Below are 25,710 nucleotides of genomic sequence, written 5' to 3'. Positions count from 1 at the left end.
CCACTCTCATGCAATTACTTTAAATAAATCATTCTAAAAGACTTTTAAAAAGAAGTATCATTATTCATGATCTTTTTGTTGTAATCGCTAGCTTATCCCTAGATCAAATGGTAAGTTTCAATTTTCTAAGAAGAAAACAGTGGAAAAGTATTCCATACTTATTAGAATATCATATATAATCATTTTCTCACTTAAGATATAGCTTTAAATAATTACCTTCAAACAGCTTCAAGAAATCGTGCTTGCATTCCACATTATATTCCAAATCCATATCAGTTATTTTAATCTAAAACTCTGTCTGGAATAGTTTTCCGGTGTTCTATCAAAACTTGAAAAGTAGAACGAAATCAATAAATAAATCAGCAGTCCTTAAAATAGTCCAAACTGAATTATACTCCATGAAAATATAAGTAAAGCCACGGGTATCAAAAGATAGCAAGCTAAGCCTATGTTGTTGTCATTATACTTCCGCTTACTGCCTTATAATCATCCTGAGCACCACACAAAACATCAGGACTTTTCCTTTCTACAAATGTTGATCGAACCTTAACAATTTGTCCCTCTGGAGCTTTCAAACTCCAAACACACTGCATATCAGGTTCGTAAGTGCTGTTTTCTTTTCCATAAAAACCAGGACTTGTTAAAATACCCGATTCCGGGCCTTGAATTAAACCACCGCAAGCTGAAATAATGTCACAATATTTAAATAAATCGCGAGAAAGCGGAAGCATATCATTCATAAAGCAGAATTTTGATATTCTTGAAAATGATAGTAGAAGAAATCGGTTGTAACAAATATTCACGTAACAAAAGTTACGTAAGAACTGGACGGTGAGATTGAAAGAGATTGACGATAAATGCAGCCTTTGGAAAACATGAATATCAAAAGTTCTGTGTGGTAGTGCCACTGTGAAATTAGCAGTTTTTTTTAAGGATCCGTCGCAAAACCGTGCTTCAAAAGGCCATGGTTCATTACCAACCGCTGAAATTCTTCAGTCTTTAAATGATACACAAATTAAATCATACAAGTATAATATTTAGTGATTAATATATCTAAGGATAGTGACACTAAAAATTAATCTCGTAACTCCCCATTTTTTTTGGAAATTTGGGATACTGAATTGTAAGATGCTATAAAGAGAATGACAAGATCAAACAACACAGCAAAATATAACTCAGATTGGGAAGATTAATTACCTGTTACAAACACATAGCTTTCAGTGTCCAAGCATCTACTGTTAGGTTTCCAAAATGAACTTTCAGAAGAGGAAAAATTTTTGAAACGTAATACTGTAGTGCCTGACAGAAATTGCCGTTCTATGAGTAGATGGCAGTAGTCTAAAATTAGTGAAGATTTTCGAGCTTTACATAAAAATCCAAATTTAATTTCGTGATTTCTTAAAACCAATCATTTTTTCAAGATTTTCACCCTTTAAGCGGAATATGGTGATCATACAAATATGTAAACAACATCTGACTATGTAAAGCATGTCCAATTATTTTGCATGAAAGAATAAAGACCGATAGCAGGTGATGTGGCGACTGAATATCTCGGAACTTTGGCACTTTTCAGTTCAATTGTTTTATTCCTTTTCACGTGATACATACATGCATTTTCATCGAAATCAGCTGCTACCTGAAAGTGAAATTACTGAATAGAAATTAGAAAGTACAGCAAAATTTAGCTTCTCACATACAATCAATTGCTTATAAAAATCTACAAAACGGTCAAAAAGAAAGTCAAGTTTTTATTGGGTTTTTTCTTTGTCGAACAACTCGGCACCACTTATCCGTTTCACATATTTCAGGAAACCGAACGATATAATAATGTTTCAAAACTGATAAATTTGAAGGATCTACGAGTAATTTTAAAAATTTAAGGTTATTAAAAGATAGCGAATAGTGCGCATTGTAAGGCAGTAGAAATAAAAGAAAAAGTTCGTCCATCAACTAATTTTCAACTACTGATGCAATACATTTATATTGTGGAATTCCATGATATTAATAAGAGAGCAAAATTCATACAAACAGTTAAAGAAATATTGATAAGAGAGCAGTACTTTGAAGTAGGCGATTCGAAATGGAGCATAAATTTCCTCCGAGGGTATTCCACGTTCACGCATATTTTGCTTTTCATACATAGCAGCTCGGTCATTATAACGTATCGTGATTAAATCTGCTGTCGATACAAATCGTGTTTCATTAGAACAAAAAATGCGATCCACAAAACCGTAGTAATCCACTAGCCTGTTTAGACCATTAGCAATATAAATATCCGGATAACAGCCAACTTCATTGTATGCAGTCTGGTAGAAATTCTTAAAAAATATATACTTTTTTATTTTTATAATTTTCGTGTAAAAAATATGAAAAGTATGAAAAAATAAAAACATAAAAAAAACATGCAAGAAATATTTAATTAGAATTCCGGTTCATTGTATAATGAACAGGAATTCTTATTTGAATTATGCAACTGAAGAAAATAATTTTATTTTTGGTAAATCATGGAGTGGGAGAAGGAACATCAATTAATGATAGAAGCGGGAATTAGGACAAACAATTAAAGAGACTATAACCTGTTCATATATGAGATGCAATATACAGGACAAACAAACTTTGTGCAAAACAACTTCTGTTGCAAAGATTTCAACATTGGAAGTTTTACCAAATCACCATTTATTAATCTTTCGAGAATTCACCTCATGCTTGATAAATGCGAAATCGAAAACATAGCGGAAACCGATTCCTGCTCGAAATGTCCAGTCACATATTATATGCGCCTGAAGCTGATTCGGATAACCCGGAGTGGTAATGTAGCCAGAATCATCATTTATGTCTCCTCCACATTCTATAAAGGGAATTTCATAATTAATGCTTACAGGTGCCGTTAATACAAAAAAAGTTTAATTTAAATTAAAACTAGTACCTATTTTGCTAGGAACTAAATTAATACGGAAACCACATTTCCTTTCCAAGCAAAGAAAATGACTCGATCGGCTCACAGTATTGTTTGATTGGAATGAAACAACCATAATATTTTGAGACGACGTAAAATGTTTACCGCGTACTGAATTCGATACACACACCGGTTTTAGAATGTATTCACCTAAAGATGTTTAGAAGCCTATATATTCATCATTCGTTTTAAAAAGGTGAGACCAGAAATGATTGGATACAATAATTTTCAATTCAAATGCAAATATAAGCAATAAGATTTACCAGTATTATCTCGTTCTCGTAAAGAAATACTGTCCTCCGTACAGTTTTTAGTATATAAAATCCATAGATGATCGAACCTGTAGATTAAATCAAGATCATATCTATAAATAATGATCCAATAATCGTCAAAAATTAACATTAAACTAGTGTTTAAATTGTTACGTTGCATTGACGTAATGTCCTCGAGGAGCCACTACAGTCCAATCACAGGTGACTTGAGTTGGATAAGGCTCAGGATAATTTGGGCTAGTAATCACATGATTCCCATTTATAGGAATAACAACACTACCTCCACATGATGCTGAAAGCAATATAAACAGGAAATCATCGGAACATAAAGCCCCACTGCGACAATTAAATTGGAGTCATTGATATTTATACTGACATTAAAAACATCAATTTTAGTCTTGAAGAAAATTTCAGATTCGAATTAAAAAAATTCAAATTCAAATTCAAAAAAATTCAGATTTGATTTCAAATTCCGTAAAATTCTAGCTTAATTTTCATTTCGATTATTTTCTAGATATGTGGTAAAATTTGAGTCTTGATGATATTTAAAGAGTATTTAGCAAAAATTTTTTTGAAAAACTGCACCAATTTCATAAGTAGCATTCCAACCCGAAAAATGAGCAAATGAATCTGTTTGGTAGTGAATGTTTAGAAAGGATCCGGTACTGAGGATAGTACTTGGCGGTTCTTTTCCACAGTATCGCCCAACCAACGGAGACAACTTTGAAGGTCCATCTCGAATTTCCAAGTAATTGCTAGAACATCTGTAATTTTTGTCAATCATCTGATGAAATTCGAAGCGAAGAGAAATATATAGCGTCACTTCTTATTTCTGTTTTTCAACATCTCCACAAACCAATTTTTGGAATTTTTGGGATATAAAGTGTTATGTTACAATATTGAGATTATATTAATTAGTAAGTTTTCAGTTAAATTTAAAAATCAATTTAGAAATCTTCTGATCGATATGCATACACATCCTCCATCGAACTGTCTTCAAGATTGAAACTGACTGGATCAACAGTGAACTTTACGCGATGCCCGCTGGATGCGCTGATTGTCCAAATGCAATCCAAAGAATTTGGTGACGCTGCAAAGTAAATTTTTTAATATTTCCTTATGAGTTCCAAAAAATATTTTCCGAAATGAACAATTTCATTTCAAATTGGAATAAGATTTACTTTTAACATAGCTTTTAATACATGTAAATTAGAAAATAGAACATATTTACATACTTTTTGGAAATCCTGGGGAACTGAGTACTTTTGGAGAATCGTCTTCAGTTAGAGTAAGTTTGTCTGAACTACAGTCATGAATTTGCTCCGTCAGTTGCAATTGGAAGCCCTGTGTTTGTGAATTCAAAATATTACAATCTAATTTAGAAATGCAGACAAGTTTTTAATACTTCAAGTGAAAAAATGAAGCTTAAATTCAAAGGAACGAGAGGTCGCTAATTCTTCCATTTTTTCTAGCTAAATAACTGGTAAAAAGATAAGAACAGCAAATGTGAACAACTTTTCCCGTAGTATTTGAATCGGTTGTGAAGCTAATAAAAACTCTTCCATTTGAGAAAGTTTTATTCCATTCAGATAGACTACCACACAGTTTATTAGCCGCTCCGTCTAGATAGATAGGACTGGAGTGCTGAAAAAATTTGTTTTCCATAAGAAATTCAAGAAAATCAATAAATATGGAAAAAATATCAATGAAGTCTTCAAACTATAAAAATCATTCTATATCTATTATAATGAGACGTTCAGTAGAACAAGACGAAGTTTTACCACAATGATGCCATCCTTTCTACACAAAGGACTCTCCTCAATATCCATAGAAAGAAATTTGGCCAAAATTGGTCGATTACTTTCCAGCATGATTGACCATGTGCACGACAAATCGTTACCGTATCCGTTAGGATAATTTGGACTTTGTACGATCCGATTGAAAACACCTAACGATGTTGGTATGTAATCAAACGACTGGCAAACTGAAACATATTCATTAACATGAATAACTTCTAATAAGCAAAAAAAAACCCTTAAAATCAATCAAACGATTATTTTGATTTGCAAAATGGTGGCAAAAATTATAAAAAGAAATGATAGAAATTCAATGAAAATTCTACGAGCATTATGCTATTCCTACAAAATCAAAAATACATCTAAATTATAAATTGAATATGAAGTGAAGAAAAAAAATAGAAGAACCGGCATTCACCAACCGAATGTCTAGTGAAATACCAATAACCGAACTGGATGGAATACAAACCTTTCAGGGCAAAAGTGAAATTGACAATTTCAAACATTACAATTTCAAACTTACCTAGTTTGTATTCAATGACGAATCCTCGACCGCCTCTATTCCGATCTGTCATGAAAAAAATTGTTACCGCCTCTTCCGAACTGAACAGCTCTTCCGTTCCCACATCTTTATGTTTGCAAAACTTAACAACGTTACCGCTGCAAATCATCGCATGAAATTTCCAGAAGAATCCAAAGATTTTTCAACAGTTTTTAAAATAATATCAAGACTTACACAAGTTGTCCATTTTCATAACTAACACCGCCTAGATCCGATGAGATGGCAATATAGTCAAAACGACAATCAACATGTTCCTCAAGATCCATCGAAATTATTTTAAGCATGATTCCAGCAAACATTGGTCGAATTATTGTCCAACGACATTTTAAATTATTCCCGTAACCTCCATGCCCTATATTAGTTGAAACCCATAAAATTAAAGATTGTAATAAAACATTTCGCTTAGCATGCGCAAATTATAGTGACATTTATATTTTGTCACATATTGTGCTCAATTTGTGATAAAATGTAAATATATGAAATATAATATCTATTTTTTTTGTGATTATATAGAAACGTGCGATTTGCAGCGAACTAACATCTCGAGAGTCGGTACATATTAATTGACTGCCATGCTCCTACAGTTGTAATTGGAAGGACGGTTGTAAATTTACCATCTGTAGATATCCCACCAGGATTTGTGAGATATTGTGAATCAAATGTTGCCGTAAGTGTGTCACCGCAAATAAATTCTGTAACAGTAAACTTCGAAAACACAAACCAAGTGTTTCCGTTAGAGATACTCGGAAAACATGTAGTTTGTAAAAGATTGTTTCGAACTAAAGGATCAGCTACATTCATTTCAAAACAGCGAGCGAAAAAGATTTAGTTGCCTGTCCAAACAATCAAAGACAGCTATTTCTAAAACTGAAAAAAAAAGTTAACCGTGCATGGAGTCCTCAGTAATTGCCTGGTTTACTTTTGTAAGTGAAGCATTAGCTACAGCAACTGGGATATTTTCCCAAACAAATCGAAATGAACTTCCCGGTGGAGCACTGAATAAAACCGTAGCCAAATGCGACTTAATGAAGAAATCTGAAAATGTTTATAAGAAATCATACATTCAATTTAGACCCTCAAACAAAGCAATTTTGAAAAACCAAAACTGCGCCAATACCATTTGGTGGTGTGTATCCCGCATGGACAAATTCCACTCTCCCACATCCATCGTTCTCACCGTTCAACATACATATCCCTTCATTGAACTGTAATATTTCTTCACTGGTCAATAGTTATCAAACGAATAAAGTAAAAAATAAGCCGGTATAAGCAGCTTTGGGAGCGAAGGTGTAAGTCCTATACCACTATGAGAAATTGAACTAAAAAAATCAACTGAAACATTGCATGTATTTGAAATCGTGAGCTTTGCCAGAGACATTAAATTGTTTACAATAAGTCCTTTCAAAGTATCCCTTTGTTCGATGTCAAAATTATTTTCATCTCGTTCATCGGGTATTTCAATATTTTTTATCGAAATTCTTATCCAGTGATTATCTTCACCAATCAATGTCCATTCTAGAGGTGCAAAGTTTATCGACTGCCAATCTTCAGCTGCTGGTGAACTTACCACCGCGTCATTTGTCATTCCACCAAAGACTGCAAAACTAGTACAATGCATGCTCATAAAACTATTATTTTTTTACAAGAATAGTTGCATGGGTTTCAAGTAACAACAGTTATTACAACTTAGCTTGAGTACCATTCTATTGAATGTGCCAACAATACCACCCAGAAAGGATTATTAAATCGGGCCCATAGATTTGTTATGATAATGTAGGGACAGGTATGCATAAAGCAGTTACTGCTTTATGATAAAGCAGTTACTCACAAAGGATTTGTCACAAACAATAAAGGATTTAATAGAAACAGAAAGGTGATGGCAGTAATAAATATGATTCTCAAAATAAGGAATGACCCTTCTTAAATTTAATCATTAATTCCGGCTTCAGTGGTTCGATATCACTGCTGTCATCCTCATTGCCATTATATCTTAGCCTTATCCAAAATGCTTGACTCTAAAAATACATAACTTTAATTCCATGTTTTCAAGTGATACAATGTTCACAGTGTGAAAAAGGATCAAAATCTCATTCATTACTTCACCACATTAATTAAAAGCCAGGAAATTTGAGACTTTTTAGCTGGCTATATTTTCATGGCATATCCGCAAATGATAAATGTGGTACTCTGCTGAAGCCATTTTGGAACCATTGCTGTGTAACAATGGTGTTGTGACAGAAGCGATTACAGAGGACAGAAGACCAGGGAAACATTGTTTTGAAGTGATTTGCGATTTCCTTACAAAAAATGACTACAATACTAATAAAGATAAATCCGAAATCCGTAGTATGAAGGGGAAAATTGATGAAGGGTTGGATGCTAAGTGAAAGGTATGAACTGCATTGTTACTCAAAAACTTTGACCAAAAGCGTCGAAATTTTTCAAATAAATAATTTAGCGAAACATATTTTTTGAAAACTTACAATCATCGTTGGCATTACGTCTTCAAATGAACAAGCTCTTGTCACAATTTTTCCGCTGCTATTACTTTCACGAACTTCCAAGTAGGATTCTGCACAATATTCCGAAAAGGGTAATTTTAATTTGCTGAAAAATTTAATTCCATTGGATCTTTCAGAAATTTAGATTTCTCCCCCAGATTTCCAACTCTTACTCTGCTTATTTTATTTTTTGCTCATAAGCTTCAAAGCTCTTTAGACTACAGTTACATAATTTACCAGAGGTGTATTAAATATGTGAAGAAGTAAACAATAGCATAAAAATTCACAAAAGAGAGGAAGTATTGTTTTAAAAAAAAGAGAAAAGAATACAAAATTTCGAGCTCCACTCTATTCCCTTCCGTATTGCTGATGAACCATTCGCATTCAAAATCATTTTCCATGAACGGATAAAATATAATTCCAGCAATAGAATGAATGGTACCTCCACAATCTGAACATCTTTAATTATGTTTTATTCTCAACAACCAAGAAATTTAAAAGAAATGCAAAATAAAAAAGAACAAACTTTCGATCTGTGTTGAATACGAGAAGTGAATATGCTCTAAATGCATGGTATTCAGTCCTTTTAAATGCACCCTCAGAACACTGCCTGTAGAACGCAATTCTCGATTAGCACACGCACGTGACATTTGCTCTGAGCTTGAAGGATTGCATTCAAGATGATACCTTGAAGCATATAAAAAATTTTTACATTAATTTCAATCAAATGTGATAAAGCAACAGCAAGTTCAGTAATTTTAACCATAAAAATTCCTTGTCAAATAAGCACTTCAGATCAAATTCTTAACTGTTCGTAGTTTCTTTTTTTAGAGTAGTTAAGATCAGAGTAGTTTACAGTATTCATGCTCACTAGCGCAATTCTCTAAAAAAAGAAAATCTAAGAAGGCAAATAAAGGAAGTAGTGCCGTTGGATAATGAGAATCAAATTGAATTTCATTTACGTATACAAAGAGATTGTTAAAACTATTGGTAATATCAATAGGCTAATTTACAACAATTTAGGATATGGCAAACATCGGTAAGGAAAACATTTTTTTAGCTTTATAACAAATTGCTTAATTTTAAAAAGTTGTCTACATGCACGAAGTTTTCCCTATTTTAATGAAACATAAACAATGACCGATCTTATTACTTTGAAATTGATTCCGTTTTGCTATTCTTAGAACTTATTTTAATGAGGGAGAACTGCAAAGAATTCCAGAAACTCTTCAAAATTACAATAAAAATAATACAATTTAGAACTTACATCCCAAGAATGGATGCGTTCTCTTGCATGCCATCATAAACAGCAATGATAGCGCTAGATTTACCGCGCGCTTTCAAAGCAGTACGCTTGTTAAAACGTAACTGATCGAGACGAAGATATATGCGTTGTCCATCTGCAAAGAAAAAAAAAGTAAAATTATATTTCAAAGTATGCCATATCAGGTATACAAGTCAAACAAAACTATAAATCTCGCTTGATTTCATTTTTTCAGAGTGGAAACCTTCAGCCCTGATGTGGAATTTGCACTCGTCCTCTGTGACAGTATGCAATTGGAATGTTTTGAATTCATTCTCGGCATACAGTGTACCACCACATATTAAAGATACATACAACACAAAACCGATATTGTGAATGCGTTCATCATCCCCTGATAAATAGGTCCGTTCATAAGGGCTTCCTTGGAAAGTGACCAGTGCCTAAAATATAAGTGTTTTATATTCAAAAATTACATTAGCATACAAAAATATAATATTTAGGAATTTGCAACCTGTTCAGTTGTTGATATAATAACTTCCGGTTGTTTCAAGTTGTGACAGATACGTTCCAATATTTCCACATCACTGTAAATAGTAAAATTAATTTAACAGCAGTAACTATGGAAGTTAAAGACTAACCAAACTTAATTTTACACCCTAAAATCAACAAATTACATTTTGTCACATAAACTGTGGACTTGCAGCAAATAAAGCGCTCGAAGAATAATAAGTAACCAAAACATATTTAAAGCAAAATATGAAAAATAAACACACGTATTATTGCCATTATAAAATGTTATCGACCCCTCAAGGATGCTTTGCGAGATCTGGCACCTAAATAAGAATAAATAAACAAGTAAATAAACAAAGAAAAATAAATATGAAACCAAACAAACTGAAATTTTGTTCAAACGTTAGGATATTTACGATGTGAAAAACATTAGTAAAACTAAATAGAAAGAGTAATTTGAGAAATTCCGTTAGATCGAAGAAATAAAAACAGACAATGAAAAAAGTGAAAATTAAATGCCTTTGTGAGAAATTTGATTATTAACCTTCTTTTCTTTGCGTAACATTTTAAACAAAATTCTTACGTAACACTTGAATCAAAACTCGAATGCCGTATTTTTATATCTGGCTGTTGAGGGTGGTAATTTAAAACCGTGTAATGTGTCAAATTAAATCGAATCGAGTAGCCGCTTGGCGCTTTTATCAACCAAATACACTCAGTCGATTTCGGATAAAGATTTGGATAATTTGGTGAATGTAATTGAACCGTTTCGTTTCGTTTCACTGTAAAGTTTACTCTCTTATTTCCGTTTTATAATGAGAGTTGTTAATGCTAGTCGCCCTATCTCCGATATAGGTATGAAGAAAAAATATTTCAAATATTAAAATGAAATGAGGCTTGTAACCTCAAAATTTCTTATTGTTTGGTGGATATCTAAAGATTAAGCGATAAAATATTTAACGAATTTACACCTAAGATGTTAGCATTGTCAAAAACATCCTTCGTTCTCATGCGCTTGTTTTATTTGCAATATGTAACAGTTCGTCAACTACATCAAACTTCTACTAATACTGTTAGAGCGAAAAAAAATCCCTTACTCTCGATGACAGCTCCACATTCATCACCTGCCTTTGCAGTTATGAACGACACCTTTCCAGTCATAATACGTTTTTTCACGTCTGGTTTAGCTAATCTGCTGGGGATTTTGAATTTTACAAATAACTCATTCGTATGCGACGTATAATTATCTTCCTCCCTGCTCGAACAAATAACTTTTTGAGCAAAACCTGTTGCATTGTTTCTACCCGAGTAAAACTGAAAGTCCGTTGACTTTTACAAATCGATGTCAACAAATTTCAAAGATTAAAAAGTTTGAAAAAAAATTGGCTTTGGAACTTTATGTGATTCGCTATAACTTGATGATAAATTGAAACAAAACTTCATTATCTTGTATTATATCTCGTTTTTCCTCTGTTTTTCTATTTTTCTATTTGTTTATCTTAAACAGGCATCTTTTTTAAATTCATTGACTTTCTGTCCGATTAATTGAAAAAATACACTTACCGCAAGGCCGCTGAATTGTTCGGCATCATTCCCAGTACAACCTTCTGCAATTTCAAACACTGACAGTTTCTCGATATGAAATAGTACTCGCATTCCGATCGGTGCAACGATTTTCCATGTACATTCGTAAATTTTCGAATTATTTACAAATTTTTCGACATCAACAATTACAGTCGTTGGAGAACTAATGTCACCACCACAACCTGAAAGAAGTTTGCAATGACCTGAAAAGAAAATTGTTCTGAACTTTTTATCTGTCTAATTTGAAGAGTAGCGCACCCAGGTACCACCCTAGCCCTGAATAACAAAAAGAATATAAATTTGAATATCGCCATCATAAATTGAATATTCTAGTGTTTTCTGCGTAAATACTTCACAGCCATGTAAATTACATCACTATCAACTATATCGGTCTGGTTATCACAGAGTTGAGAGTTGGTATATGATGAAAGGAAAATTAAAATTTCAATTATGAAAATGCCTTATACCAGGTCTTTAATATACCTTCATTTGACCATGAAAGCCAGAAATGATTCTCTGGTTCAGTTTTTGAAGAAAATGTAATATCAATCATTTCTTTCTCCGTCAAAATCCAAACCGGTTTACCGATATGGTCACAGAATTTTCGCATTGTTTTTGTGTGGTTCTGTTGACCACCAATTGTTACTGAGGAATCTAGTATTTGATTTTCACCAAACTGAAAAATGGTAATTAAACAATATGACAGTTTAATTTCTGACACAATATTTTTCACAATAGCCTAGTTTTCACTAGCCTAGTCACAACATTTTTCAAATTGGTCAAATACATTTTAAGAGTTTTGATTTCATTTGATGTAATGTAAACCAGGTGGTCCCGTTATCCCTAATCAATAAAATGATTGAAAAATGCAAATTCCATCGATAATTTCTATTCGGAGCATAGAAAAACAAGTTAAACATCCAATTAATTGATTCAGTAAATGCATTTGCTCTGCCCTTACCCAGCAAACAGAAAAAATTCTAAGCAATCCATTTCAGTTTAGTTTCTTTCTGAAGAATTTTAACAAATTTAAATCGGGCCTGCAGAGAAGTACAGTGTTTCACTTTAGTAAAGCATTTTTGGAACTATCAAATTGAAGAAAAAGTTTACTTCAAGATAACTGGTACGACAAAACGGTGTAAAACGATCAGTTGGTTCTGTAATTCTAAAAAAATGGAATATCAGTCGTATCCGATTCCCTTTCGTTGTCTGTATCCGCCATTTACAGAAACGATTTTCAAGAGTTTGTTCTGGATAACCTGGACTTTGAAGGATACCATGTTGGCCAAATAACATAATTTCATTGCATACTGTAATATCATTAATCTCACAACAATATTCCAGAAAGGTAATATCTCCTATACGGTTAATATGAAATTAACTCAGGATAGACTTGCAACTGGTGCAAAACAACTTCGACAAATAAAAATCTCGGTAATATCAAGGTTGCTTAAATGATGCTCTTAGTAAGTGAATCTAATGAATGGTTTTAGAAACCGAACCAGTAGTATATTGTGCGAGAAATCCGAAAAGTGAACCAAAATAGGTTCCACCATGTTGACGATATCGAATTGTCAATTCGTTCTTCTCAGAAACAACAGATGACAACGAAATCTCTTTTTTGCAATACCGCCTTAATATGCGTGCAGATATCGAGGAACCTTCAGCAACCTTAATGTATCATCATTAATTAATGCAGTACCTGATTACTTTCCAAATTTCATTTTTTCTCTAAAACATAATTATTTTTCTATTAAGTCATAATTAAAATTCAAGAAAAATTTCTTTCAAACATATTAGAATACAACAGTGACTATTCACGAAAGGAACAACATACATCAATGTAATTTGGAGCAACTGACGAACAAAAACCATTGGAATCAGCTGAATTCAAATCATCAAGTACTGTAATGGTGAAGCGAACTCGATTACCTGCAAACGTTAAGTAACAACCATAAATGTTCAGATGAAATTTTAAATAGCTTTTTCCCCTTATGCAAATAACCTGCTGCAACATGAATGTGCCAATCACAGTTCAGAGTTCTCGAATCTTTCAGCGGATACTGTGGAGCTGATAAAGCACCACTGAAACCACTCAAGCGTCCCCCACAATCTGCAAAGTTTCTCTCTCCATTTTATTTTAAAAAAGCAGAATACTTCAACTGAACCCAGTGAAATCAAAAGGAGAAATCCTTAGATCCTTAGAAATCCTTAGAGAAATCCCACAAAATAGCTCATTCAAAAACTTTTTTCAAAGCATCAAATAAATGCAGAACTGACCAGAATCAATTTGCTGGTAGTAAATGGTGAACGTCACTAAAGGTGCATTTCTTGTCATTAGACGCATAAAAACACGACTCCCTTGAGAGCGTAGTTCTTTAACGGAATGATCATCACATATTTCGGAATCTCGAAAAAGTCCACTAAAACCGGGCGATTGTTCATTCACTCCATTCCTTAAATAATAATAATGACGAAAACAACAAACATGAAGGATTTCATTGAAATTCGCTTATTTCAAATTTTGGATGAATTTCAAAATAAAAAAGCACAAACTTATAATGCTAACTTTCAAAACACTCATGTGAAATGATGGAAATTTGGGGAAATTGTTTAACTACCTTAACATTAATGTTCCTTTGTCGCAAGGAGCCGATATATTTTCAAATCGAAGATGAATCCGTTTCGAAGATTGCAACTACAATTGCAGAAATACTTATCCCAAAGAAAAAATATCATAGTTGCATTTATTGAAACCTTCAAAAGCAACTTGAAATGACCTACCGCAATCTGATAGTCACATTGCACAAATTTCATCCCCGTCTCAGCATGAATTACGATTTTACCGCTTGTAGCTGTATACGTTCTGTGACAATCGATCTATAAATATACAAAATATCATGCGCTTCCACAAAATAAGTGAAATAGCTAAACTGGTTTATTTCATTGAATGATATCGGACCTTTATGATGGCAACAAAAAACAGAAATTAAGAAAAAAAATAATCTAAAAAAGCCAGACAAATCTCTTTCAAAAATAGGTCGGCTAAAAGACAAAAAAAAGTGAATCATACAAAACTACCACACCTTCTCATCAACAACTTGCCATTTGGCCATAAAACCAGCGCCATTTAATGAACGGCTACTTTTGAACACAATGGTTAGCCGATTTCCAGTGGATAAAATTGAAGGAGGAAGCAGTGTACCACAGAATCTGAAAAAAAATTAAATTACTAAGAAAAAAGCCTAAAAAAATTATTTTTTGAATAAAGGTGGGAAGATACAAAGGATTCAAAAGAAAGATTCGGTAAGTAAGGATGATCATATTTTTAGGTTAAGTCAGTTTCAAATAAGCTTCTGCAAAAGACTGTATACCTTCCATGTAATTCGCTATGGTCATCATCGTTCACATAGGTGTCATAGATTTCGACGCGATCAAAGGAGCAATCTTCTCGATTCGGCACATCTTCTAATTCAAATACTTCAAACGTTAGCCGAATTCGTTTACCCTTTAACCCAAATTATGAAAATTCTCCCAGAAATTTATCGCAAATATTCAACCATATTTCAAAAACTGAATTGAACAAGGTCAAACATACCAGTGTATTAATCACATATATGCAGTGCATATGTGCCAGATACTTTTCCGGGTAATTAGGACTTGTTATTTGGCCTGATTCTCCTTCAAATATTCCACCGCAACCTATAATGAAAGGATGTACTGAGTATATGCTCACTTTGAATCGTATTAAAGTTCAATGGGGATTTTTATTCAACAAATTTGACTTTAATTTCAAGCAGAAACTCAATAAGAGAAAAATAATCTAACAAGATGAGAGAATGATAACTGATGAGTTACATTTATAAGTAGATTTACCAAGCTGAAATGGGATAGCTTACCTACATCAAACTGTTCGTACAGGAAAAGTATCCCTTTATTGGCAATGCCACTTGAACTCAATGTGATTCTTAACGGCCTCGAAGCACTTATTACCTGAAAAACTTATGGTCATGCATGCTACGAGAGTTATAAAGAACGAAATCCTAAAAAAATGTACCATTTCTCCGTCAGGTGCGACGAAGGGATATCGAGCGCAAACGTATCGTTTATTGATCTCTTCGTGTGAATGATGGCCACCCGAGAACTAAATGTTTTTGGAAAGTTATGAACAAGTGAAGAATGCAATAAAACTGCAAATAAAATACTTTCAAAACCGTTATCCGTAAATTTTAGGTTTTCAAGATACTTCAAGTAAACCATTTTTTACGCGCAATAAAAATATATTCAAGTGCCATGGGTTTGGTCTTCTTGCCTTTGCTATCGTTGTGTGATGCTTTTCTTTTGTTCAAACACTAGGAATGAGCGATTAAAATCAAAACGGACAAAAGTTTCTGTCAAATTAAAGGCATCTCTTTTACCAGCAAAATCTTCATAAAATTCCACAGGATTTGTTTTTACTTGATCCGTTCAAATAAGTTCAAATAATTTGTAAGAAAGCTAACTTCGACATAATCTTCCAATAGATCATGTTTGGTGACATCATAAAAGCACGTCTTAAAATCCGCATTAAGTCCAATAAAACTAAATTTCAATCTTATCGCTTTCGTTTTTTCGGCATCAATAACATAGGTGCATTTAAATGGTTGAGCACTGCCATTTGGATAATTAGAACTTTGAATGGTTCCATTCAGTGATATAAAATGCTTCTCGCATACTGAAAAATCAGTTTTTAGATTTGTAAAGATATACTGTTTCTCTATGTATTTTTCTACGTATTCTTAAAAACAACCTGTTGATAATTTAATTCTCATTTAATAAGATACGAATACGAAGTCGTAACTAAACAGCTCGAGGAGCGGAGAAATACCGTCCATAAATTGTCCAGTTACGACTTTCCGGAAGAAGACACGCTGATAATGATGGAATAATTGACAATGAATTTTAACCGATTATCAAATTCATGAATTTCTTCCCGAAGAAATTTTAAGAACCTTTCCGAAGGCTCATAAAAATGTGAAAATTGATGTATACCTGCAGAATAATAAATCTTGAATCCCTTTCCGTTGATGGATTGATTCGAATGGAATTGTATGACCATTTTTGGTCCCGATGATACAATCGGACCTTCGGGTTGTTTGCTATTGCAGTAACGTCCCAGCATAGGATGTGATGCATCTTCACCATTTCTGAACTGTAATGTACTTAATGATTAGGGCCATTTATCGAAGCGCACAATGAAACTTGTCACAGTATGAAAGTAATTAAACAACTTAATTATATATATTCCTCTAAACTTCCACTTCAAAAGCGAACGAATCCTTTATACGTTACATTTCCTCCTGAATGAGGAAAGGATTTTTGGTATCATTAAGCCTGATGATTCTCGTATTGTGCCGTGATCAAAACAGACACTTTTATCTCCTATTTTCCGAGTGTGAAGTCTTATCGATGGCATACTTGGTTAGCAGCCTAGTTGCCGTCATCACACTTTTCTCATTCCTCCATCACTTCAATTATAGGCCATGGTACGTTTCCAGCACTTTCAGTTAAATGTTAAGCATCGATGTCATACTCGGGATTCAACAAGCTATCATGGTTTTGAGTTTTGAATTGTCATAATTTCGAATGCTTACCGTAATGTAATCAAAGCGGCATGGTCTTATGAGATTCAACAAACGCTGAGTTGGACCGGTTGTTTCCAAAAACGAAAAACGGAAATGAGATGTTTCTGGAATTCGCTGAGCTATGTTGCAATTTGATCAAAATGAATATTAATCAAATAAATGTTAATTTTCCATTAAAAATGAAAAAGGATTAACAAAAGTAGGAGATTATGATGGGAATAAAAGTTTGACGGACGGATAAGAATTTCAGACAGAACGTTCCGATTTGTACTATGAAATAGCATTCGTTTCTATTCATAAACAGTTCAAAGGACTTATGTAAACTTATAATTTACGACGTATAAGTAGGTACACATAGGGTTGAATTTACCTTTTAAAGATCTTGCCGGAGCAGAAGGCACATCCATATCAACAATTTCTGCTTTTATCACTTTCTCATCATAGCCCTAGAAAGAACGCGTATCTGCTTGGTATTTTTTAACACTTAACTATTTTATCAGATCAGATTATACATGACAAGAAGGTATTTACTGAACTTACATTAGCGATAGCAGAAACATCAAGCAGCCATAAGCAATCCAAATTTGGGAAATAATTAAAACCATAATTCGGTGATTGGACATAACCTTCAAAAATGCCATCAGCACCCGGTAAAATTGTACCTCCACAATCTTTGTCAACTGAAAGCAGAACGATGTATGGTTTCATCTTTTTATCTATTCCATCAATTTTCCATCCTAAGCGAGACATTCCATTAATAACGGGATACAGCAGAACGGACTATCTGATAAACATACGCTTAATGGTTCTATAACGAATAGTGAAACCACGACTGCAAAGAGAGTTGCCATCACCTATAAAAAAAAATTATGAATATAAATTACTTAAAAAATAACTTTCCAAGCAGTGGACAAAAAGTATATGACGCTTAAAAGCTCACAATGTTCTTCTGGGATATCAGCGGGATAATTACTCCTGAAGTAAACCGTAAAGTATGGTAGTGTTGTACGCACCAAAGTTCGAGTAGACTCACTACTGCATAGGTGTAATATACGTTCCGTCTCGTCAATTTCGAAACCATCAAACAGCTAAATTTCAAATAGGTTTAAATTTCGTTAAAGATCCAAATTTCAGCACACTAAAGGATTTGCAAGACAATAAAGGAAATGGTAATTCACCTCCAGCGAGTTAAGTGAACAATTGCGAATGTCGCCCGAAGTAAATTTCATCGGTTCCACGGTAATTTCAATATGCATTTTTGGATTAACGGAAACATGCCACTGGCAGACTTCGTTTCTTTCATAACCATACAGCGATATTTCCCCATTATCACTGTAGATTCGTTCACCACATTCTTCAAAATTTTTGTGAATAAAATCCTAACGGAGATGAAATCTGAGAAATATGCTGGATTACCACGCAGTAATATAAAGTAACCAACTTTTTTCGACAGTCCTCCATTGCAATGCAAAATTACCGATTCCAATACTACTTTTACTAGAAACAAATGCAATATACGCCTTGTTTGATGAAAAATAGATCGGATGAGAAACTGGAGCCTTAAAAAGCAACAAATAGCACGATGAAACGAGAAACAAAGAAGGAGAACGAAACGAAAAAAAGCTTTTCAATTGACATTCAAAAATTAAAAGACAGAGGACAACTCACCTGAGTAGATCCTCTCGGGCCACAAAATACGCCTACTAATGGGCTGTTTGCATGTTCGCCGTCGCGTAAGGTAACGTTTGCGTCAGCCATGGCACATGTTGCCGGTTTAGTTGGCAAGTGGAAATTTGTAAAATTTATCTCAATCACCTTCAAACATTTATTTTTTATTCACAAAACTATTCTTCAGTTATAATCGGAGGTTCGAATTGATATGTTAAATTGCTGAATATGTAATTTTCTTTGGCAACAAGCAAGAAGGTTTCAATTTATTACATATTAAATATTGGTATCTATAAAGGACATAGAACATACTTTATTCGGTTCGTCAACCGTAATGATCCATTCACATGTCTTATTGCGACCAAAATGATACCATGTCCAATCCGGATATTTGATTACACCCGTTGCATTTGTTATGTGACCACCACAACCTAAATATTAAATCTGAATATACGAATCTGCAAATAAAAAGAACCGACTGATCTTTGTAAAAAAACAAACCATCTTCCTCATATTCGCATGTTGGACCATAATAACCCCTTAAGCACACGCATTCAAATGATCCATCCTTCTTAATTAGACATTCACCACGACCTCGGCATACATTACTTAGACAAGCGGTAGCTAGTTCACAGTGTTTGCCAACGTAACCCCATTTACAGTGACATTTGTATTCTTCTTCCGAGATTATCTGAAACAATCCCATGCGTATGCTTGGTTAATTTTTAAAATTCCATATTTAAAGTGTTACTGAGAAAATATTTTCCATTAATGAGGAAGACTCAAAATTTACATCTCCTCTTGCATCTTTACAAGATATCAGGAATAGTTTTGAAACAGATGAGCACCTATACTTTGGCTTAATTCTAGAAGTTTGAAAAATATTTTCACCTGGCACGTCCCTTGGTTATAGCATGTATCGGTACGGCAAAGTGTTACATTTGAGTGGTAACAACCTTCAGTACCGATCCCATCACCAATCATTCCGGAAGGGCATTCACATCGGAAACCCTCCTCATTCAATGAGCTCATGCCCATACTATAACACTTGGCTTTCGGATGACATGGAGACAATTCACATGGGCTTTGCTTCTTACAAATATGACCATTACCCTTATAGCCTGTAATGAATGCTGACCGTAACATGATGTTGTGAACATGTATATTCATGTATATATAAATCAACAATTTGAAATTAATAATTCCTATCACTACTTATGGTTCATGAAAAATAGCATAGAAGAAACGAACCAGGAGGACACGGTGCACATTCATAGGAGCCAATAGTATTGATACATTTTACTGGCGGATCCTTAGAACAAGTTACCAGGTCCTCATCTGCGCATTCATCAATATCCAAACAAATCATCCCATTCCCTAATTATCACTAATTTCAATTTATTGTTTATAGAACTATTTAATTTCAATTTCTGTCAACATAATTTTTCTTATAATCCTGCTGCCACTAAGCTAACAGACAAATTTGTATGTTACGCTCATTATTTCTAAACTTCCTTCTCTACATTATATTCCTGTTAAAATCTAGAAGTTACACTTGTGAAGAATAGTTATTGTTCTCGTAATTAACATTAGTAAATGGATGAAAATGCAGGTAAGGATTATCATCCTTAACTGCTATTCTAGGACATAATTATTTATGACTGGCAAATTCATTACCTGTCATGCCTGGTGGACAACCAGCACACTTGAAGGAACCAGGCAAATTGATACAAGCTGTTCCAGGATAACATGGATTCGACTCACACTCATTTACATCTTCACAAACCGGATTGTTTTTATCGGCGGAAGAGCGATAACCCCACTCACAAAGGCAACGATAACCAGGCTTAAACAGGGTAAAAACTATATCCTTTTTCAAATGAAAAATAAAATTTTGAAAATTCTACAAATTTCGAATATCATTTGCATACTTATTTTCATTCTTACTCTGTTTGTTCGAACTACCAAAGACCTTACTTTACCCAAAAAACTATCCAGCCTCGATTTGAATACATAATTTTTCAAACGCGTAAATTACTTAGTATGTACTTCATTGGATTTTGGATCTGGCGGAGTTGGTATGCAGTGTCCAGCTGAGCCACATAAATCCAATGAAAATTCACATGCTGTTGCTCGCAACTGACATAGGGTTCCATGGAAGCCTTGCTGACAAACACAGCTTAAAAAACCGTGTCAAAATAAATGATTAAAGAAGAATTCCACCTGTTATTCTGATAAATTAAAACCAAAAATTTGTTTCTGATATCTGGCTTAACCATTTTATGCCAGCGCTTGCTCTCTGGTACAAATTGATGTATGACGGGGAAATTTTTGGATAATAAAACTTGCGGACATCATATGATCTTGCAAAATGCAACTGAAATGCACAATCGAAAATGTCCATTTCATTACTCTGAGACAAAACACTCTGAAGTCGTTTTTAGTCTCTGAAGGACTTACTGAAATCCATCCGGTTTCAAGATGCAAGATGCGTTGTTCTGACATCCCGCAGGTGTCCCTTGATAAAGGCTACATTCGTCTATACGGTTATCACATGTTGCACCCTGAATATTATCACTGCTCAATATTTCGCATCCAAATTTACTAATTTTTTAGATCTCAAATTTGGAAACGTCCGCTGCACTTTTAAAATAAAGTTCTTTAATTTCTTTTGGGGCTAGCAGTTTTCTAGAGAGGATTAAGTCATATAATTAAAATAAACAACCGAGAAATGATTTATCTCTTCCCGAGCAGTCATTAAGGAAATAGCTGTTTGCTCCGGAAATAGCCGTTTACACCAGAATTATGCAAATACCTCAAAATGCGATGGACATATGCACATAAATTTGTTGTACAGATCGATGCATGTCGCACCATTCATGCACGGATTGTCAATACATTCATCCCTCTTCAAGCGATTATCCAACAACGCTATATGAGACTTTAGCGCAGCTAACAAATTCCGAAATCTCCGTCCACTGCCTTCTTTTTTTTTGAGCTGACTAAGTCCAGGCGTTTTATGATGTCGGCTATCTAGAGATTGAAAACAATCACTTCAAAGAAATGCAATCAAAAAAATCTATTTCTTTTTCATTGTATTATTAGAAAGTAATGCACCTTATTCCACGTCTTAGACTATTCTAGTTCAGGTTTATTTTACTCATAACAATCCCCCTCAACTTTGCTTGCCTGATAACACTTCTCTCTCCAATGTGAAGCTTCTCGCCCTCTCAGTCAGTACACTTTGGACGCACTGTAAAAGTGTGCAAAGGAAGTGCACCACAAAGCCCAATCGATATATCTTCTGAATTCCAATAATAATTCTTCCCTCAATCCTTTTGTTGTTACTAATATTGATCTCTGTTGCATATTTGAAGCAAAATATTATCACTTATTCCTCATTTTTCAGAAATTTTTTAAATAATTTACAGCTATAATATTCGAAGGCCAATCCTGAGACGACTGTCTGAAAATCATTTATCAAAAGAACAGAGAACAATCGTGTGTAGTGGGGGAAATGTTGTCACCATTGGTTTGATGACACTCGCTGAGCAACATTACCCCGGCTGGCTGTTCTCTGCGTCCTCCTTTTTAATTGTTTCGTTTTTGTTTTTTTGTGCGAATAAGAACAGTTCTAGCAATAGAGTGGATGAACAGAACATCCATGAAGTGAGGTTATTTCATGGATAGTTTTTTTAAGTTGAACTATTATTACTAATCACTCATACCAAATCAGATCACTTCACTATCCCGCACATTATCTGGACTGCCTCCGAGTTGAAGGGTTTAATTCCTTTCTCCCAAGCATTTGTTTAAACGCTTAATTACTCATTTTTTTTCCAGTGTATCTGATCAATCTCCCTGCTTTCCTTTTTACATGCGTAAATTAGTTGGAATTAGCACCACACCTTATAGAATCGAAATTTCCAATTTGTGGAGTAAATAATAATGGTTGCTTGAAAAGTTACTGTAATAGGAACGAAACTTATAAACATCACTGCAATCTGCTGTATTATTTATATGTGCTGTCTGTGTTTATAAATCTCATCGTCATATTACTCTTACCTCATATATAATCACGTAAATCTTTCATTGGTTAAACATTACCGAGGACATTTAAACATTTATTAGTTATGGAACTACTTGCATTCGCCATTGAAAAGACCATCCTTTAGAACACTCACACAGCAACTAAACGTTTGAACAACAGTAATCTACAATTATGAACCACGTACGTGCACATGATATATTGTCTGACGAAACTTATTGCGTCTTCTATTTTTAAATATACTTGTTTAGAAAGAAATTAATTGAAATCTTTGATGTCGGCACATTTTTTTAAATGACTATATTATTAATGCTGTATAGTGCAGAAGAAAGTTGCCGTGTTCTGCTACCGATTTTAATTTTTCTATTTCGGTTTAATCTCTGTTCACATTCCAGGAATTTATTGTGAGAGATAAAATGCCTCCGACTACTAATTTGATGGAAAATGCTAAAGAAAGCTCCTATGGTTTTGTTTATGGCGTTTCTGGGCCTGTCGTAACAGCAGAGAAAATGGCCGGTTCAGCAATGTACGAGCTGGTACGTGTTGGACATTCCGAACTGGTCGGTGAAATTATCCGTCTGGAAGGTGACTATGCTACGATTCAAGTTTACGAAGATACATCAGCAGTAGCAATAGGTGATCCTGTACTTCGAACTGGTAAACCACTGTCAGTGGAACTAGGGCCTGGCATTATGGGTTCGATTTTCGATGGTATTCAACGACCCCTGAAAGATATTTTGGAGCTAACACAGTCCATTTACATTCCCAAAGGTGTTAACGTAGACGTGCTTTCACGTGACGCGGCTTGGCAGTTTGAACCGAACCGTAAGCTCACTGTTGGTGACCACATTACGGGTGGTGATACCATCGGTTTTGTTCGTGAAAACGTTCTTATCAACCATCGAATAATGCTTCCGCCAACAGCATGTGGCACAATTACGTATATAGCAGTAGCTGGTGAATATCGCGTCACTGATACTGTGTTGGAAACTGAATTTGCTGGCGAGAAATCCAAATTCACAATGCTTCAGATCTGGCCTGTGCGTCAGCCACGTCCCTGTGCTGAAAAATTGGCAGCTAACTTTCCTCTGCTGTGCGGCCAACGTGTCCTCGATGCACTGTTCCCGTGTGTTCAAGGTGGTACCACTGCTGTGCCAGGAGCATTCGGTTGTGGTAAAACTGTTATTTCACAATCACTATCAAAATTCTCTAATTCCGATGCGATCATTTATGTTGGATGTGGCGAACGAGGTAATGAAATGTCAGAAGTACTGCGTGACTTTCCAGAACTGACCATGGAAGTCAACGGTGTTACTACATCAATTATGAAGCGTACAGCCTTGGTCGCCAACACATCAAATATGCCTGTAGCTGCACGTGAAGCATCGATTTATACCGGCATTACGCTTGCTGAATATTTCCGTGACATGGGTCTGAATGTTTCTATGATGGCTGATTCTACATCACGATGGGCCGAAGCTCTTCGTGAAATTTCTGGTCGTCTGGGTGAAATGCCTGCCGATTCTGGTTATCCGGCATATCTAGCTGCTCGTTTGGCATCGTTTTATGAGCGAGCTGGTAAAGTTAAATGCCTCGGAAGTCCAGAACGTGAAGGATCTGTCACTATTGTGGGTGCTGTTTCACCACCTGGTGGCGATTTTGCTGATCCTGTCACTTCGGCTACTCTTGGTATTGTTCAGGTGTTCTGGGGGTTAGATAAGAAGTTGGCGCAGCGTAAACATTTTCCATCAATTAATTGGCTAATATCATATAGCAAATATATGAGAGCATTAGATGAATATTATGACAAGAATTTCCCAGAATTTGTTGCCCTACGTACAACATGCAAGGAAATTCTTCAAGAAGAAGAAGACCTGTCTGAAATTGTGCAATTGGTGGGTAAAGCTTCACTAGCGGAATCAGACAAGATCACTTTAGAAGTAGCTAAACTGATTAAGGATGACTTTTTACAGCAAAACGGCTACACTCCCTACGATCGATTCTGTCCATTCTATAAAACGGTGGGGATGCTGAAAAACATGATTGCTTTCTATGACCTGGCAAAGCATGCTGTGGAATCAACGGCACAAGCTGAAAATAAGATTACCTGGGCAATAATTCGTGATCACATGGGTGATATCATGTACGAGCTATCATCTATGAAATTCAAAGATCCAGTAAAGGATGGCGAGCAAAAAATTAAGAAAGATTATGATGAATTACTAGAACAAATGCAGACTGCATTCAGGAATTTAGAAGAGTAAGTGGTCTCTCAAAAAGTTCGCTCAAGTTTGCATAGTTATTTTTTCACTGTTAAATTCAAGGATCCAGTAAAGATATACAGATGAAAACATCAGCACTGTCTCAGTTTTGGTGAAAATATTTTTAAGTAAAATAAATCAAAAGATAACGGAATTTTATGACGAAGTGACTTTGGGAACTTTATTGTATGAATTTCTTTTATTGATTGTCCTACATATTCGGGCCAGCAAAATATGGCGGAATTACGTGCAGTTTTCTATTTATTGTAAATTTCTAGGATTTCTACGTAATTTAGAATTGTAATTAATCGTCTTCTCATTCAGCACAAAATTTTTATGTGAAAATGATAAAAAAAATATTCATCATTCAGAAATGTTCATTCCAATTTCCTTGATTCACTTCCACTTACTGTCTCACCTTTCACAGTGTTAATTTTTCTTTTCTTCCTTCCTTCTCAGATTGGAACAGAATCTTTGTCGTGGGAAACATCTCGTTAAGCAATATTTTTAGATTTTCTGATATTGTTGTATTGTGATAAAAGATTAGTGATGTATTTGAAATATCAGCAGTTTGTTAATATGTGTATACAGAAGTAGTTTACATCATATCGTTTAGAATGTAGATGAGTTGGATGCACTTAATTGAATCCAATTAGAAGCTTTC

At 34.4% G+C, this 25,710-nt stretch overlaps 2 protein-coding genes across 2 annotated transcripts in view; one reads left to right on the top strand and one right to left on the bottom strand.

Moving 5' to 3' along the window:
* Window positions 1–22,106, bottom strand: part of LOAG_17107 (calcium binding EGF domain-containing protein) — a gene marked incomplete at its 5' end in the record, with an annotated part of 31,106 nt that extends 9,000 nt beyond the window's left edge. The window contains 63 exons of the mRNA XM_020449767.1: window positions 217–286; window positions 546–682; window positions 818–982; window positions 1,198–1,338; window positions 1,522–1,636; window positions 2,061–2,318; window positions 2,700–2,848; window positions 2,927–3,106; window positions 3,220–3,296; window positions 3,382–3,520; window positions 3,814–3,992; window positions 4,204–4,318; window positions 4,464–4,572; window positions 4,744–4,872; window positions 5,010–5,212; window positions 5,548–5,684; window positions 5,761–5,938; window positions 6,126–6,278; window positions 6,472–6,621; window positions 6,704–6,791; window positions 6,977–7,182; window positions 7,502–7,601; window positions 8,070–8,193; window positions 8,418–8,538; window positions 8,614–8,774; window positions 9,355–9,487; window positions 9,596–9,791; window positions 9,863–9,935; window positions 10,445–10,643; window positions 10,959–11,175; window positions 11,425–11,627; window positions 11,929–12,121; window positions 12,556–12,755; window positions 12,948–13,116; window positions 13,283–13,377; window positions 13,451–13,558; window positions 13,726–13,901; window positions 14,067–14,143; window positions 14,230–14,325; window positions 14,532–14,658; window positions 14,820–14,953; window positions 15,044–15,147; window positions 15,345–15,438; window positions 15,503–15,589; window positions 15,948–16,159; window positions 16,477–16,636; window positions 17,079–17,173; window positions 17,440–17,515; window positions 17,610–17,749; window positions 17,867–17,923; window positions 18,010–18,157; window positions 18,248–18,423; window positions 18,511–18,628; window positions 18,738–18,884; window positions 19,050–19,168; window positions 19,239–19,428; window positions 19,629–19,858; window positions 19,989–20,114; window positions 20,415–20,583; window positions 20,787–20,916; window positions 21,198–21,301; window positions 21,553–21,770; window positions 21,992–22,106. Coding sequence (XP_020306659.1) covers window positions 217–286; window positions 546–682; window positions 818–982; window positions 1,198–1,338; window positions 1,522–1,636; window positions 2,061–2,318; window positions 2,700–2,848; window positions 2,927–3,106; window positions 3,220–3,296; window positions 3,382–3,520; window positions 3,814–3,992; window positions 4,204–4,318; window positions 4,464–4,572; window positions 4,744–4,872; window positions 5,010–5,212; window positions 5,548–5,684; window positions 5,761–5,938; window positions 6,126–6,278; window positions 6,472–6,621; window positions 6,704–6,791; window positions 6,977–7,182; window positions 7,502–7,601; window positions 8,070–8,193; window positions 8,418–8,538; window positions 8,614–8,774; window positions 9,355–9,487; window positions 9,596–9,791; window positions 9,863–9,935; window positions 10,445–10,643; window positions 10,959–11,175; window positions 11,425–11,627; window positions 11,929–12,121; window positions 12,556–12,755; window positions 12,948–13,116; window positions 13,283–13,377; window positions 13,451–13,558; window positions 13,726–13,901; window positions 14,067–14,143; window positions 14,230–14,325; window positions 14,532–14,658; window positions 14,820–14,953; window positions 15,044–15,147; window positions 15,345–15,438; window positions 15,503–15,589; window positions 15,948–16,159; window positions 16,477–16,636; window positions 17,079–17,173; window positions 17,440–17,515; window positions 17,610–17,749; window positions 17,867–17,923; window positions 18,010–18,157; window positions 18,248–18,423; window positions 18,511–18,628; window positions 18,738–18,884; window positions 19,050–19,168; window positions 19,239–19,428; window positions 19,629–19,858; window positions 19,989–20,114; window positions 20,415–20,583; window positions 20,787–20,916; window positions 21,198–21,301; window positions 21,553–21,770; window positions 21,992–22,106 — 8,995 coding nt within the window. The remainder of the gene's footprint in view (window positions 1–216; window positions 287–545; window positions 683–817; window positions 983–1,197; window positions 1,339–1,521; window positions 1,637–2,060; window positions 2,319–2,699; window positions 2,849–2,926; window positions 3,107–3,219; window positions 3,297–3,381; window positions 3,521–3,813; window positions 3,993–4,203; window positions 4,319–4,463; window positions 4,573–4,743; window positions 4,873–5,009; window positions 5,213–5,547; window positions 5,685–5,760; window positions 5,939–6,125; window positions 6,279–6,471; window positions 6,622–6,703; window positions 6,792–6,976; window positions 7,183–7,501; window positions 7,602–8,069; window positions 8,194–8,417; window positions 8,539–8,613; window positions 8,775–9,354; window positions 9,488–9,595; window positions 9,792–9,862; window positions 9,936–10,444; window positions 10,644–10,958; window positions 11,176–11,424; window positions 11,628–11,928; window positions 12,122–12,555; window positions 12,756–12,947; window positions 13,117–13,282; window positions 13,378–13,450; window positions 13,559–13,725; window positions 13,902–14,066; window positions 14,144–14,229; window positions 14,326–14,531; window positions 14,659–14,819; window positions 14,954–15,043; window positions 15,148–15,344; window positions 15,439–15,502; window positions 15,590–15,947; window positions 16,160–16,476; window positions 16,637–17,078; window positions 17,174–17,439; window positions 17,516–17,609; window positions 17,750–17,866; window positions 17,924–18,009; window positions 18,158–18,247; window positions 18,424–18,510; window positions 18,629–18,737; window positions 18,885–19,049; window positions 19,169–19,238; window positions 19,429–19,628; window positions 19,859–19,988; window positions 20,115–20,414; window positions 20,584–20,786; window positions 20,917–21,197; window positions 21,302–21,552; window positions 21,771–21,991) is intronic.
* Window positions 22,107–23,166: 1,060 nt separating this feature from the next.
* Window positions 23,167–25,705, top strand: LOAG_01530 (V-type proton ATPase catalytic subunit A). Its single transcript, XM_003137069.2, has one exon. It carries the CDS (start codon window positions 23,202–23,204, stop codon window positions 25,047–25,049), a length of 1,848 nt encoding a protein of 615 aa, XP_003137117.1. The 5' UTR covers window positions 23,167–23,201; the 3' UTR covers window positions 25,050–25,705.
* The last annotated feature ends 5 nt before the right edge of the window (window positions 25,706–25,710 follow it).

Source organism: Loa loa (assembly GCF_000183805.2).
Source record: "Loa loa unplaced genomic scaffold supercont3.40, whole genome shotgun sequence".
Lineage (NCBI taxonomy): Eukaryota > Metazoa > Nematoda > Chromadorea > Rhabditida > Onchocercidae > Loa > Loa loa.
The sequence above is the reverse complement of the archived record's forward strand: the minus strand, read 5'-3'. Positions and strand labels throughout refer to the sequence as shown.

What these genes read in the sequence shown, in the direction of transcription:
- LOAG_01530 (XM_003137069.2), top strand. Translation starts at nt 23,202, where the DNA reads ATGCCTCCGACTACTAATTTGATGGAAAATGCTAAAGAAAGCTCCTAT.